Source organism: Neofelis nebulosa, chromosome X (assembly GCF_028018385.1).
Source record: "Neofelis nebulosa isolate mNeoNeb1 chromosome X, mNeoNeb1.pri, whole genome shotgun sequence".
Classification (NCBI taxonomy): Eukaryota; Metazoa; Chordata; class Mammalia; order Carnivora; family Felidae; genus Neofelis; species Neofelis nebulosa.
The window spans coordinates 85,879,548-85,894,913 of NC_080800.1; the positions used below are offsets into that span (position 1 = coordinate 85,879,548).

The following is a 15,366-nucleotide window of genomic DNA, read 5'->3' on the forward strand; positions in this document are numbered from 1 at the left end:
TTTAATAGGTAAGAGTTTAGTTGGACAGTTGAAGCAAGTCATAAATATGGAAGCAGTTAAAGGGAATTCAGGATATAAATAATAGCTTGATATAAGCTTTGTCATAAACCATTTTGTATTTGTGTTCCAAGTCCTCTCATTTCTTTCTTCTAGGTGCCCTTCAAATTTGCCTTTTTAAAAATTTCCCTAGATTCCACCATTGATGACTCTTCATCCTCCCTACTACTGTGTTATTACTGCATCCTCTTAGCTGTTTTTGTCTCCTCTAACCCATCCTATATAGGAAGTCAATCATCTTTAGATAACACTTACCTTGAGTCTTTTGTTGCTGTTCCACGAATTTTCAATGGTCTTGTAGTCTACTACATCATGTCCAAATTCCTCTGCATGTTTCTCATGATCATCCAGAATTGAGCTCTAATTATTCTACATCATGAACAACTTGCTCTTCACTGTACCCCACCCAGCTCCTTCTCACCAGATCATTTTCCTCTGGTCACATTATGCTTGCTAAGTTCTACCTCTTTTCCTTGGTTTGTGTTAATCTTTCCTGAATTTCTTCTTCCTTACTCTCTACCTTTCCAAATCTTTTCCATTCCTTAAGGTCTACATGGAAACCCATTTCCTTCATAAAACTTTCCCCAACTCTGCCAGCTAATTTTGGTCTCTCCCTTCTCCATTCCTTTACCACATATAGTCTTATGGCTCAAATGATACAATCTGTCACTAGGTGGTAGTCATTGTTCTATTATTCCTTTCTTTTGGTGTGCTAATTCTGTGTTGATAGTCCTAGATTATAAATTGAGGGTAAATATAAAGGCTTTAATTCCTTCTTCCTTAACATTTGGCACAGGACTTAGTGGACAAAAGTTACTCAATCAGTATTTTTATTCATTATCCTAATGAAGGTACCAGTGTTTTATTATATTGTTTCAGAGGCTGAGTGAAGAATGGGGCATGATTAAGAGGTCTATTAGAAATGTCTATTAGGGTTGTATTTCATTAAGGATATTTAACAACACAAAGTACAAATGAAGATTTGTATAATCAGATGTTTATCTGATTATATATTTAAAATATATATTTCTTTACTTACAAGCTTATAAAAAGCGCTCAAAATAGTCCATTTGTTTGATCTTGTTTGAAAGTGTAGCTGTTGAAATGACCTATTTACAGTGAATCAATAGTGCTCTAAATGTGCTGGGAAATGGATATTGTATGGATAGAGTAACAACTCAAGTATGAACACTATCTAATAAGTGTTTACACACCATCAAGTCTACAAACATTAAATATCATTCACGATAGGATCTTTCTTATCCTGCAATTTATCTCAATTTTTCCATTACCTTCTTTCATTTTCTCTTCTAGCTTTACTCACAGACAAGCCTCCCAAGCCATTGTTCCCCATGGAGAATCAGCCAAGTGTTATAGATGTCCAGCTGGGTAAGTCCCCTTCTGGGAATAATAGATCCTAAACTTGCTCTCTGTTAACAGATGGGGAAAATTACATGAACCAGGAAAGGTTTATTGCCACTGTTATTACATGCAAATCAATTTGTGTCTGCTCATTTATAACCCTGGAATTCAGTTTAATAGTTTAAGGAAATGAGTTTGAATCGCATCAAGGAATTGTAATACTAATTGGTTCCACTAGGTATTAAATGTGCTATAGGACAGAGCTTTTTAACTCTGTGATTGATTGATTCATAGGTGTCATGCATTGGTGACCAGTACAAAAAACTTTTCATGCTTGTTAGCCAAAAATTTTCATTTAGAGAACATTAACTCCTGGAGAATAGCACTTTTTATTTTTTTTTATTTTTTTATTTATTTATTTTTTTCAGAATAGCACTTTTTAAAATAAAAGAGCCCCTCAGTACAACTTGTAAAATGATTTGATAATATTATTTCCAATGGTACACTACAGGGCTATTTAAAACTTATTTTTAGGTTGAGATCCTGAATATTTATGAATATTTGGTGTTGGTAAAAGTAACAAGTTGATTTATTGGTGCTAATATTTTACTGCAGTCTCAAATAAAGACACAAAGTGTTGAGCCTTATTTTTGAGTCCTCTACCAGTAAGCCTTATATTTCAAGAACTGTCAACTTGAGACTCAGAGGCTTGTTAGTATCTCTTCATACCATGGCCTTTACTCTAAACCATGTACTTTAACATTTGTGAGCTTTCATCCACCTAGGGTTTAATTCTATTCTTCAATTCGAAGAATTGCTTCAGTTCTAAGTAAGGCAACTGAGTAAATATACTGGAAGTGTATTGGGTTTATTTTGATAATATGATTTATTGAAACCTGTGAGTGTAGTGGTACCTACCAAGTATATAGCCAGGGAAGATATATTAGTCACAATTTCATCCACTTTGTAATGTTTTTTACTCAATTTTTGATCTTTTCAATTCAATTTGGATTATTAGAGGTTTATTTATATCTTGAGAATAGGTGAGAAAAAATTATATTCCTAAGAACTTGTCCATTTTTCTAAAAAGAATTATAGCACATTGTAGTTAATGCAGCATACCAGTAGGAGTACCAAAATTAAGTATTTTAAAACAAACAAAAACATGAAAAAGAAAAGAAATATGTTATTAAGAATGGATTGTGAAAATAGTGAATATTTTGTAGATAATGTTGAAGTATTAGAATATGGTTCTCCCCCCACGACTTGTATTATTTTGAAGAATCATTACATTTTGTTAAAGCCAAATCTAGATGGACTGACACATACCCTCAGTAATTTTTGCTTACATCTTTCCATCAATACTAGGATAAAAATACCTCAAGTTGTACTCTGTGGTTTGCCAGGAGTTACATGAAGCCATAGGCTGGCCTTATATCATAAGTTTTCATGAAGATTTAAGTGGATAATGCCTTTTTTATGAAAACTTATATATTATAGAGTAGAAATAAAAATTCAAACAACTATTTCAAATTTTGTCTTTGTGGCCCATGAGTGGATACTTCATTTTCCTCTGCTATTAGTCGAGCTTTAACAACAAATGTTAGATAAGTACTTTTCTTAAGCAAGGAGAGAGACCATTGTAAGGAGTACATTTCTTTCAGATTCACTGGGTACAGAATTTGTATGTGCTATTTAGGACATCTCTAAGATATGTGCTTGGTATAAATGCGTATTCCAACATAGGTATATATGCCAATATAACCCACCACCAACACAACCCTGTAAAATTACTAAAGAAATTTGTTTTCAATAGTTGAAAGGGTGAACTTTTCAGGTTTTAATTTGTGACACAACTTGGAGACAACTTTATTGACAGAAAGATGGAGACCTGCCCATTTTTCATCCCAGAAAGGCTGCTTCTCTGAAATGTTAAAGCAACCATGTAATTCATGGAAAGGAAAACAAAATCAGTTAAACCATATCTTTGGCATTTCAAAAAGCACATAACTAGTTAATTTTAAGTGATTTTAACTTTCCATATATTTATTTAGCACCATTTATTCACAACTGGAAGTTATTTTGTAAGTTACTCTTATGCCTCAATAGCAAAGTGATGTTAAGAGTACTTACTCCTCAGTGTCAGTGGGAGCTCTGCAGTCAGAATGTTTAGAAATCCCAGGTGTAGAAAAGAGAGAAAGATAATTGGGTTGATTGGACATCCCTCTCTATATCTGGAAAATTTTCAGATTTCAGTAAGATCATGAAAACTTTTGGAAATAATTTTACTTTATTTTTTTTAAGTTTATCAAACAAATTCAGCTTTAGACATCCTCAAATTAGAATTAAAACTAGAACTACAAAAGAATACAACAATCCAATTCAAACAGCCTAGTACATTACCAAGTTTGGGTTTCCCCAATCTCAGTCAGTACCTAACATCTGAGACAACATTCTATTAGATTAAAGTCCACCATAGACTTTTTGTTACTCTTACCATTTAAACATGTTATCATCCCCCTTCCCTTGAATCTAAGATGGCCTTAGGGATATGCTTGATCAAAAGAGTATGATAAAAATGATATTCTGGGAGTTTGGAGGCTGGATCAAAAGAAACCTTGAAGCTTCTCTTCAGGGCCTGGTCTTCTCTGAAACTACCATGCTATGAAAAGCTCAAGCCACATGGAGAGGCCCTAGAGAACGGGGCATCATTTGAATAAAGAGGCCAGTGAACATAGAGGCTGATAAATGAAGAAGCCATATTGAAAGTGGATCCTGTAGCCCCAGCTGCCCTGGCTTATGCCGTAGTTCAGGGAGAAACCATTAAGGTAAACTGTTCTGATGTTTCTAACCCAAAAAGTTATGAGCAAATAAAACAGTTGTTATGCTACAGTAAATTAGGTAGTTTGTTAAACAACAATAGATACCTAGAACATACATTAATTTTCTCTAAAGAATTGTAAGTTCCATTTTCCCCATAGACAAGAATCCCGTGCAGGCATTTTATACAAAATGAGACATATTGAGGGAAATGCAAGTGCCAGCTTCAGGATAGTTTTAGAAAACATAGTCATGAATTATTATTTATGTGTTTCTTTGAGAATTACACTCAGTTTTCAGTTCTACATATCTGTAAAGGCAATCCAGTAAATGAAATTTTTCAGTAGAAATGAATACTTCTTTTGTTCATGGGTTGGCATCAGTACAGATATTTTGTTGTGTCTCTAGAGGAAAATAAACAACTCAACTTTCTCTTTTCTATAGAGTAATCCATTAGTCATCCACAATGTTATAGAAATTTACACACTTTTTGCTGACATAGTGATGACAGTTTGGTTGTTGTTAAATTGTATTCACATTGTAATGCTGAAAGAAGATTAATCTTAACCAAATAGCCATATATTTTGAGATGATAAACACATTTTTAACAAAATAATATGAAAACTATTGCTCTTACAAAGCAAATCTATCCTGCTAAAGCAGACTGTGGTAATGTATGAAATATAAAGACAAAAGCAATATACAAAACACAAAAAAATTCAATTTTGTCCTATCATTCCCATTTATTTTCTTACTGTGAAGGTAAATTTAACTTTAAATTTGATAAATAAACCTTTACTATACCAGCGCTAATTCTTTTTTTTGGCAGTTGAAAAGAAATATATTTTCATTTTTTCTAAGAAAAAATAACACTGCATTAAATGATATTAATTCATATTACATTTTAATACAAAAGTAGTGACAATCATTGCAAAATGTGCCCTACTTGAAATGCTAGGTAAACCATTCTTTAGGCACTGCTTATTTTTTTAGAACCCAAATGCATGCTTTACAAACTGCAACAGACTCCTAGAACCTTTGAAAAAGCCATGAATAAATGTGGATGAAAAGATTTGAGATCTGACATCTAATTGCAATTGAAGGTAAACTTGGAAATATAACCTGTTCTTCTCATTGATGATAACTTTTTTTTTGGAAATTTCCTAAGACTTAAAATAACCCAGTGTCATGCAGAAAATAAATATAAACATTGTTTAGCTTATCTTTTTGTGTCAAAGAGTCAAAAAGGAGGTTTGGGGGCCTAAAGTATATCAGAAAAACTCAGACCCATGGAACAGTTCAAACTAATTGAATAAGACAGATGTTTCAAAAGGCTGAATAGTCATCTTTAGATGAATCTGATCCAGTATGAAAGATTCTCTTTATTTCTATTCTATTGTCATTCAGAATTTATTTTATTTTTATAAGCTATTCAAATTCATATTTCATGACTGTGTTATGTGCTACTGGCTCAAACTTTCTTTGTGTATAAAGGAGTGTTAATCTTCATCAGAAATCGATTTCACCAGCATATCAGTTTCTACTGAAAATTGTATTAGGTCCCCTAAGAGACCACTGTAAAAGGCTCTACAAGAGTATAAAGCAAAATATATTAGTAAATGCAATACGCAGGACTACAAGGCAAAAATAAGTAACTAATTGAACCCTTAAAATAGGAAATTAGCTGTTCAACCAAATCTATCTTTTTAAAACTTTATTTAAATAGAAACAGTTTTAAAAACTGAGAACAAACTGAGGGTTGATGGGGGGTGGGAGGGAGGGGAGGGTGGGTGATGGGTATTGAGGAAGGCACCTTTTGGGATGAGCACTGGGTGTTGTATGGAAACCAATTTGACAATAAATTTCATATATTAAATAAATAAATAAATAAATAAATAAATAAATAAAAACAGTTTTTGAGTTCTTAACAGATGCCAAACACTATGTTAGATCCTGGGGATCTAGAGGTGAATAAAATAAGGTTCTTGGCCTTAAGGTATTTTCAGTCTAGTGGGAAAGACAGATGTGTATGCAGAATTACAATGCAATATGATAACTGCCAAACAGAGATGGGAAAAGGGAGAATGACTATTTTTGTGGGAAGACCTCATAAATTAACAGTTCTATACTCTGTTACTCAATGTAATGATATATCTCTGTAACCTTAAACCAAGTACCAAATTTATTTGAAAATAATTAAAAATTATAAAATATATAATGTTATGAAGTAATAAATTATCCTCCATTTGCTTCAATATGGCAATATTAAAAATGGAAACTTATGATACCCTTGCATCTCTTCAGCTTAGCAAAATTAGTCAACTCTTTCTAAAGTTATCATAGAAACACAATCCCAAGCAAGTCACAACTAATTGAGTGAAAATGGGAAGCCAGAATTACTATCAATATAAATAGCAATACGTGATAATTTCATTAGCGTGAGTCATGATTTGATATATGCATTGTGGGTATAATGGTGGGAGCAAGGGATTTTTTTGAATTCTTTGTGGTTTTTTTAATTTTTTAAAAAGTTTTATTTATTCTTGAGAAAGAGAGAGACAGAGCATGAGTGATGGAGGGGCAGAGAGAGAGCAGGACACAGAATCCAAAGCAGGCTCCAGGCTCTGAACTGTCAGAGGCCAACGCGGGGTTTGAACTCATGAGTGGTGAGATCATGACCTGAGCCGAAGTTGGACACTCAACCCACTGAGCCACCCAGGCACCCCTTGATTCTTTGTGTTTTTTATATACTCTTCCTACCCTTTTACCTTCAAATAATTCCTTGAAGATCTTCATTTAATCTGGAATAAGTGAAGACTTTAGAAAGCAAAAAGATGGGTTTCACGAGTTCACTCAGCTTTCTTCACACACATAGTTGGAGCTGGTTCATGGCAGCATTCACTCTTCCTTGTAGGCATTCTAGGGTTAATGAGCTGTTTCCTAAAGATCTATTTCTTCAGAATAACATACACAAGCTTAGTAGCATGGGCCCTCCTAAACTGAAAAAAATTTTACTACCCAAAATGTACACCATGTGCATTATTTATAACTTTGGAAAATCTGGGCCAAGCCTTTTCCCCTATAAGTTGGTTGCCATATTAGTGCTTGAGACTGACACTGGTTTACTTACTTTGTCTTAGTTTCTATAACTTAGTTGTATTTAAGAAGAGAAAGAAAGCTAACAGTTTACAAAATATTTGCCTGTAATGTGACAAGTTGATTATTAATATTTTAGGAATAATATTGTTGCTGACCAGACCTCTATGCATGTATTGCGGTTTTGGGGCATTGCTGAAGTTTATGTCCCATGAGGTTTAATATAAGTTTGAAAGTATCTCATCACACTTCATTAATGCCAAAAGCATGATTTTACACATATGGAAACAAAATTATTTAAAAATTCATTATGTGTTAGGCACTACAATATGCATTTGTACATACAGTACATACACTGTTCTATTTATTCCTCATAAGAGCCCAAAGCCACTTGTGATGAGCACTGAGTGTTGTATGTAAGTGATGAATCACTGAATTCTACTTCTGAACCCAATATTGCACTGTATATTAACTAAACTTTAAATTAAAAAAGAGCCCAAAGTAGTAGTAGGTATTGTTGAATTATTTTGCGGAAAAAGAAATTCAGCCTCAGACAGATAAAATTACTTTCTTTAGTCTACATATTTAGTAAGTGGCAGAAATGGAAGTTCGATCTGATTTGTTTGACTCAAAAGTTATGTTATTTTTATTATAGCATAATGACTATGTTAAGATTATCTAGGCCTCAAATTAGATCCTCAAAAAAAAACTCTTACTCTAATAGAGATATTGTAATAATATTAATAACTATATGATATACTTAACTATATAAAATAATAGTTATTTAACAATATCTCTACAACTAATAATTATTGTTATAATAATATTTACTATCATTTAATAATAGATCTACTAATAATAATTGTTATAATAATATTTAGTATTATTTTTAGTAATACTACTTAGTAATATTGATTGTTCAACAGATGCTAAATTCTGTACTAAATATTTTAATAGATTATCTCATTTAATTTTCTGAATAACTCTATGAAATAGATGGAACTATTTGTCCATTTTAAAAAGCATTATTAAGGTATTGTTCATATGCCATAAAATGATCCACTTAAATCATACATTCAATGGTTTCTAATACATTGCATTGAATATGTAGATTGCTTTGGGTAGTATCAACATTTTAACAATATGTGTTCTCCCAATCCATGAGCATGGAATGTTTTTCCATTTCTTTGTGTCTTCTTCAATTTCTTTCATAAGCTTTCTATAGTTTTCAGCCTACAGATCTTTTACATCTTTGGTTAAGTTTATTCCTAGCTATTTTGTGGTTTTTGGTGCGATTGTAAATGGGATTGATTCCTAGATTTCTCTTCCTGCTGCTCCATTATTGGTGTACAGAAATGCCACAGATTTCTGTTCATTGATTTTATATCCTGCAACTTTGCCAAATCCATGTATCAGTTCTAGCAGTTTTTTCATGGGGATTTTTTGGGTTTTCCACATAGACTATTACGTTGTCTGCAAAGAATGAAAGTTTGACTTCTTCCTTTCTGATTTGAATGCCTTTTATTTCTTTATGTAGTCCGATTGCTGCGGCTAGGACTTCCAACGCTATGTTGAACAACAATGTTGAGAGTGGACATGCCCGTCGTGGACATTCCTGACCTCAGGGGGAAGTCTCTCAATTTTTCCCTATTGAAGATATTAGCTGTGGGTCTTTCATATATAGCCTTTATGATCTCGAAGTAGGTTCCTTCTATCCATACATTCTTGAGGCTTTTATCAAGAAAGGATGCTGTATTTTGTCAAATGCCTTTTCTGCATCTATTGTGAGGATAATGTGGTTCTTATCCTTTCTTTGATTAATGTGATGCATCATGTTGATTGATTTGCGGATATTGAACCAGTCCTGCATCCCAGGAATAAACCTCATTCGATCATGGTGAATAATTCCTTTAATGTATTGTTAAATTAGGTTTGCTAGTACATGCAGTTATGCAACCATCACCTCAATCAATTTCATAACATTGCAACATCCCAAAAATAAACTCCATACCCATTAGCAGTCACTTTCCAGTCTTCCACCACCACCCTCACCTCCAGCTCCAAGCAACCACTGATCAGATTTCTATATCTATATATTTCCCTCTTCTGGACATTTAATATAAATGAAGTCATACGATATGTGTTATCTGCTGGATGTCTTCTTACACTTAGCATATTGTTCTCAAGATTCAAACATATAGCTGTATCATCCCTTTTTATTGACAAATAATATTCTATTGAATGGATATACCACATTTTATTCAACTGTTCATCAGTTGAAGTACATTTTGGTTCCACTCTTTGACTCTTATAAATAATTCTGCTATACACATTACTGTATATTTTTAATATGAGCATATGTTATAATTTTGGGGTGTATGCCTACAATAAATTGTTGAGTTAGATGGTCACTCTATATTTAACCTTTTAAGGAACTGCCACATTTTTTTCCAAAGCAGTTGCATCATTTTAGAGTCCCAGGAGAAATGCACAAGCATTCTAATTTCCTCACATCCTCACCAAAACTTGTTATTTTCCATTTTTTAAAATAATATTTATGGTAATAGTATGTAGTGGTATCTCATTGTGGATTTGATTTGCATTTCCCCAATGGTAATGGCTAATGATACTGAACATCTCTTGGTGTGGTTATTTGACATTTTATGTCTCCTTTGGAGAAAGGTTTATGATTCATTTTTTAAATGGGGAAATTGGGCTCAGAGAAGTCACAGAACTTACCCAAGTTAGTAAGCAATTTATAAGAAGTGAGGCCTAAGTTGGCACTCTTAACACTTACCCATAAGACCCATTAATGTGAATACTATATTTTACTCAGTCTTCTTGCACTGTGGGCTTGCTTCTTCTGTTTTTTTTTTTTTAACCAGATTTTTGGACAGAAAGTGAGTGGATTCTATGAATAAGTTAAAGGAGTAGTCAGTGTGAATTGATTCAATGGAAAAAAATAAGCAAGAGAGCATTATTTTGATTTTTTTTACCTTGGAACTCAGGCAAAAACACTTTTTCAAGTGGCAAACTAATTCAAAAGCTGCAGACAGCGAAGGCAGTCCTGAGAGGAAAATACATTGCAATCCAGGCCTATCTCCAGAAACACGAAAAATCCCAAATACAAAATCTAACAGCACACCTAAAGGAAATAGAAGCAGAACATCAAAGACACCCCAAACCCAGCAGAAGAAGAGAAATAATAAAGATCAGAGTAGAAATAAACATTATAGAATCTAAAAAACTGTAGGGCAGATCAATGAAACCAAGAGTTGTTTTTTTGAAAAAATAGACAAAATTGATAAACCTTTAGCCAGGCTTCTCAAAAAGAAAAGGGAAAGCACCCAAATAGATAAAATCATGAATGAAAATGGAATTATTACAAGCAATCCCTCAGAAATACAAGCAATTATCAGAGAATACTATGAAAAAAATTATATGCCAACAAACTGGACAGCCTGGGAGAAATGGACAAATGCCTAAACACCCACACACTTCCAAAACTCAAACAGGAAGAAATAGAAAACTTGAACAGACCAATAACCAGAAAAGAAATTGAATCAGTTATCAAAAATTTCCCAAAAAGAAGAGCCCAGGACCAGGTGGCTTCCCTGGGGAATTTTACCAGACATTTAAAGCAGAGATAATACCTACCCTTCTCAAGCTGTTCCAAAAAATAGAAAGGGAAGGAAAACTTCTGGCCTCATTCTATGAAGCCAGAATTATTTTGATTCCTAAACCAGACAGAGACCCAGCAAAAAAGAGAACTACAGGCCAATATCCCTGATGAATATGGATACAAAATTTCTCAATAAGACACTAGCAAACCGAATTCAACAGCATATAAAAAGATTTATTCACCGTGATCAAGTGGGATTCGTTCCTGGGATGCAGGGCTGGTTCAACATTCGCAAATCAATCAATGTGATACATCACATTAATAAAAGAAAAGAAAAGAACCATATGATCCTGTCAATCAATGCAGAAAAAGAATTTGACAAAATTCAGCATTCTTTCCTAATAAAAACCTTCATGAAAGTCGGGATAGAAGGAACATACTTAAACATCATCAAAGCCAATTATGAAAAGCCCACAGCTAATATCATCCTCAATGGGGAAAAACTGAGAGCTTTACCCCTGAGATCAGGAACACGACAGAGATGTCCACTCTCACCGCTGTTGTTTAACATATTGTTGGAAGTTGTAGCATCAGCAATCAGACAACAAAAGGAAATCAAAGGCATCAAAATTGGCAAAGATGAAGTCAGGTTTTTACTTTTTGTAGAGGACATGATACTTTACATGGAAAACTCGACAGACCCCAGCAAAGGTCTTCTAGAACTGACACATGAATTCAGCAACGTCACAGGATACAAAATTAATGTACAGAAATCAGTTGCATTCTTATACACTAACAATGAAGCAACAGAAAGACAAATAAAGAAAGTGATTTCATTCACAATTGCACCAAGAAGCATAAAATACCTAGGGATAAACCTAACCAAAGATGTCGAAGATCTGTATGCTGAAAACTATAGAAAGCCTATGAAGGAAACTGAAGAAGATACAAAGAAATGGAAAAACGTTCTGTGCTCATGGATTGGAAGAATAAATATTGTTAAAATGTCAATACTTCGCAAAGCAATCTACACATTCAATGCAATCCCAATCAAAATTGCACCAGCATTCTTCTTGAAGCTACAACAAGCAATCCTAAAATTTGTATGGAACCACAAAAGACCCCAAATAGCCAAAGTAATATTGAAGAAGAAGACCAAAGCAGGAGGCATCATAATCCCAGACTTTAGCCTCTACTACAAAGCTGTAACCATCAAGACAGCATGGTATTGGCACAAAAACAGACACATAGACCAATGGAATAGAATAGAGACTCCAGAACTGGACCCACAAAAGTATGGCCAACTAATATTTGAGAAAGCAGGAAAGAATATCCAATGGAAAAAAGAAAGTCTCTTTAACAAATGGTGCTGGGAGAACTGGACAGCATCATGCAGAAGAATAAAACTAGACCACTTTCTTACACCACTCACAAAAATAAACTCAAAATGGATAAAGGACCTGAATGTGAGACAGGAAACCATCAAAACCCTAGAGGAGAAGGCAGGTAAAAACCTCTCTGACCTCAGCCGCTGCAATTTCTTACTTGACACATCTCCAAAGGCAAGGGAATTAAAAGCAAAAGTGAATTACTGGGACCTTATGAAGATAAAAACTTCTTCACAGCAAAGGAAACAACCAACAAAACTAAAAGGCAACCAACGGAATGGGAAAAGATATTTGCAAATGACACATCGGACAAAGGGCTAGTATCCAAAATTTATAAAGAGCTCATCAAACTCCACACCCGAAAAACAAATAACCCAGTGAAGAAATGGGCAGAAAACATGAATAGACACTTCTCTAAAGAAGACATCCGGATGGCCAACAGGCACATGAAAAGATGTTCAACGTCGCTCCTTATCAGGGAAATACAAATCAAAACCACACTGAGATACCACCTCACGCCAGTCAGAGTGGCCAAAATGAAGAAATCAGGAGACTATAGATGCTGGAGAGGATGTGGAGAAACAGGAACCCTCTTGCACTGTTGGTGGGAATGCAAATTGGTGCAGCCACTCTGGAAAACAGTGTGGAGGTTCCTCAGAAAATTAAAAATAGACCTACCCTATGACCCAGCAATAGCACTGCTAGGAATTTATCCAAGGGATACAGGAGTACTGATTCATAGGGGCACTTGTACCCCAATGTTTATAGCAGCAATCTCAACAATAGCCAAATTATGGAAAGAGCCTAAATGTCCATCAACTGATGAATGGATAAAGAAATTGTGGTTTATATACACAATGGAATACTACGTGGCAATGAGAAAGAATGAAATATGGCCTTTTGTAGCAACGTGGATGGAACTGGAGAGTGTGATGCTAAGTGAAATAAGCCATACATAGAAAGACAGATACCATATGGTTTCACTCTTATGTGGATCCTGAGAAACGTAACAGAAACCCATGGGGGAGGGGAAGGAAAAAAAAAAAGAGGTTAGAGTGGGAGAGAGCCAAAGCATAAGAGACTGTTAAAAACTGAGAACAAACTGAGGGCTGATGGGGGGTGGGAGGGAGGGGAGGGTGGGTGATGGGTATTGAGGAGGGCACCTTTTGGGATGAGCACTGGGTGTTGTATGGAAACCAATTTGACAGTAAATTTCATATATTAAAAAATAAAAAAATAAATAAAAATAAAAAAATAAAATAAAAAAAATTTAAAAAAAAATTAAAGATAAAGTTACCATTTGATCCAGCAATTTCACTCCCACGTTTATTGCCACCTTATTCATAATAGCCAAAATGTGGAGTCAACCTAAGTCCATTGATGAATGAATGGATAAAGAAAATGTGGTATAAGCGTTTAAGTGTTTAAACTTAAAAGCGTTTAAGAAAAAGATATAAATCCTGTCATATGTTACACCATGGGCGAAACTTGACATTATGCTGAGTGAAATAAACAGTCACAGAAAGACAAATACTGAATTACTACCCTTATATGAGGTATCTAAAGTAGCCAAACTCTTAGAAGCAGAAAGTAGAACAGTGGTTGCCAGGGACTGGGGGAAGGGGAAATGGGGAGTTGCTGTTGAAAGAGGATAGAGTTTCAGTCATGTAAGATGAAAAATTTCCAGAGATCTGCTATACAACAATACTGTAAAGATTTGTTAAGAAGGTAGGTTAGATGTTGTCTGTTTGTTACTACAACAAAAGATTACAGGACAGCTGGTGAGAAGTGTTTTAACAGACATCTTCAAAGCCAGAAACTTTGGAAGTCTTGAAATGGACATTTCCCTCTATCTCATTTTGTATATCATGCCAACAGTGTTTAGAATTCTCCCTAGTTAGAATCTTCTGTATCATTGCTTCAACGGCTTCACATCAGGCTTCTAGATTTCTCACTGAGACAAGTATTATAATGGGTTCCAAATTGGTCTCTGCTTCCAGTCTTGCTCACCTTCAATTCATTCTCATCAGTGTAAACAGTAAAATGTAAATGTAAAAATGTAAATATCTTCTATCTCTCCTGATTAAGTCAGTTAAATAAATCATCATTACCTACCTAGGAAAGAAAATACATTTTTTTCTTTATTACTGGCTGCCACCTACTTCTCCTGTCCTTGCACCCCTTATTCCAGCTATTTGAAACTATTTCCTTTACTTTAACTTGTACAGCAACTCATGACCTTCTCTACCTCCAGCCACATGATGAACACTTTTTTTTTTCTTTTTTACATAGCAATGACTTTAATATTACTTCCCATTGATACTTTTCCTGAACCCTGATCCATAATTCCAGGAAGAAGCTATGTCCAATTTTCTTTTTTTAAGTTTATTTATTTATTTTCAGAGAGAGAGAAGAGAGACAGCATGCGAGTGGGGAGGAGGAGAGAGAGAGAGAGAGAGAGAGGGAGAGAGAGAATCCCAAGTAGGTTTTGCGCTGTCAGCGCAGAGCCCAATGCAGGGCTAGATCTCACAAACCAAACTGTGAGATCATGTCCTGAGCCAGTATCAAGAGTTGGACGCTGAACAAACTGAGCCACCCAGGCACCCCAGCATGTCTTACTTTATTAAAATAAATCCTTACTATATGTTATGAAATTTTCCATCCCAGCATGTGTAACTTTTAATTATACCTTAATTTGTTGATTGTCTCTCTTTACTAGACTATAAACTTCACTCTTATTTTTTTTGTATTTATTCATTTTTTGAGAGACAGAGACAGAGCACAAGTGGGGGAGGGGCATAGAGAGAGAGGGAGACACAGAATCCGAAGCAGGCTCCAGGCTCTGAGCTGTCAGCACAGAGACTGACGTGGGGCTCAAACTCAGAAACTGCGAGATCATGACCCCAGCCGAAGTCGGACGCTTAACCGACTGAGCCACCCAGGCGCCCCTAAACTTCACTCTTAGATATTTATTCAACATTTATTCCCCAGAAATTAGCACAGTGTCTGATGGTGGTTGAT

The 15,366-nt window shown here is 34.7% G+C and overlaps 1 protein-coding gene across 1 annotated transcript in view; it reads left to right on the top strand.

The window, feature by feature from the left end:
* Positions 1 to 15,366, top strand: part of IL1RAPL2 (interleukin 1 receptor accessory protein like 2) — a 1,151,998-nt gene that overhangs the window by 863,890 nt on the left and 272,742 nt on the right. Inside the window, exon 6 of the mRNA XM_058713967.1 lies at positions 1,372 to 1,446. Coding sequence (XP_058569950.1) covers positions 1,372 to 1,446 — 75 coding nt within the window. The remainder of the gene's footprint in view (positions 1 to 1,371; positions 1,447 to 15,366) is intronic.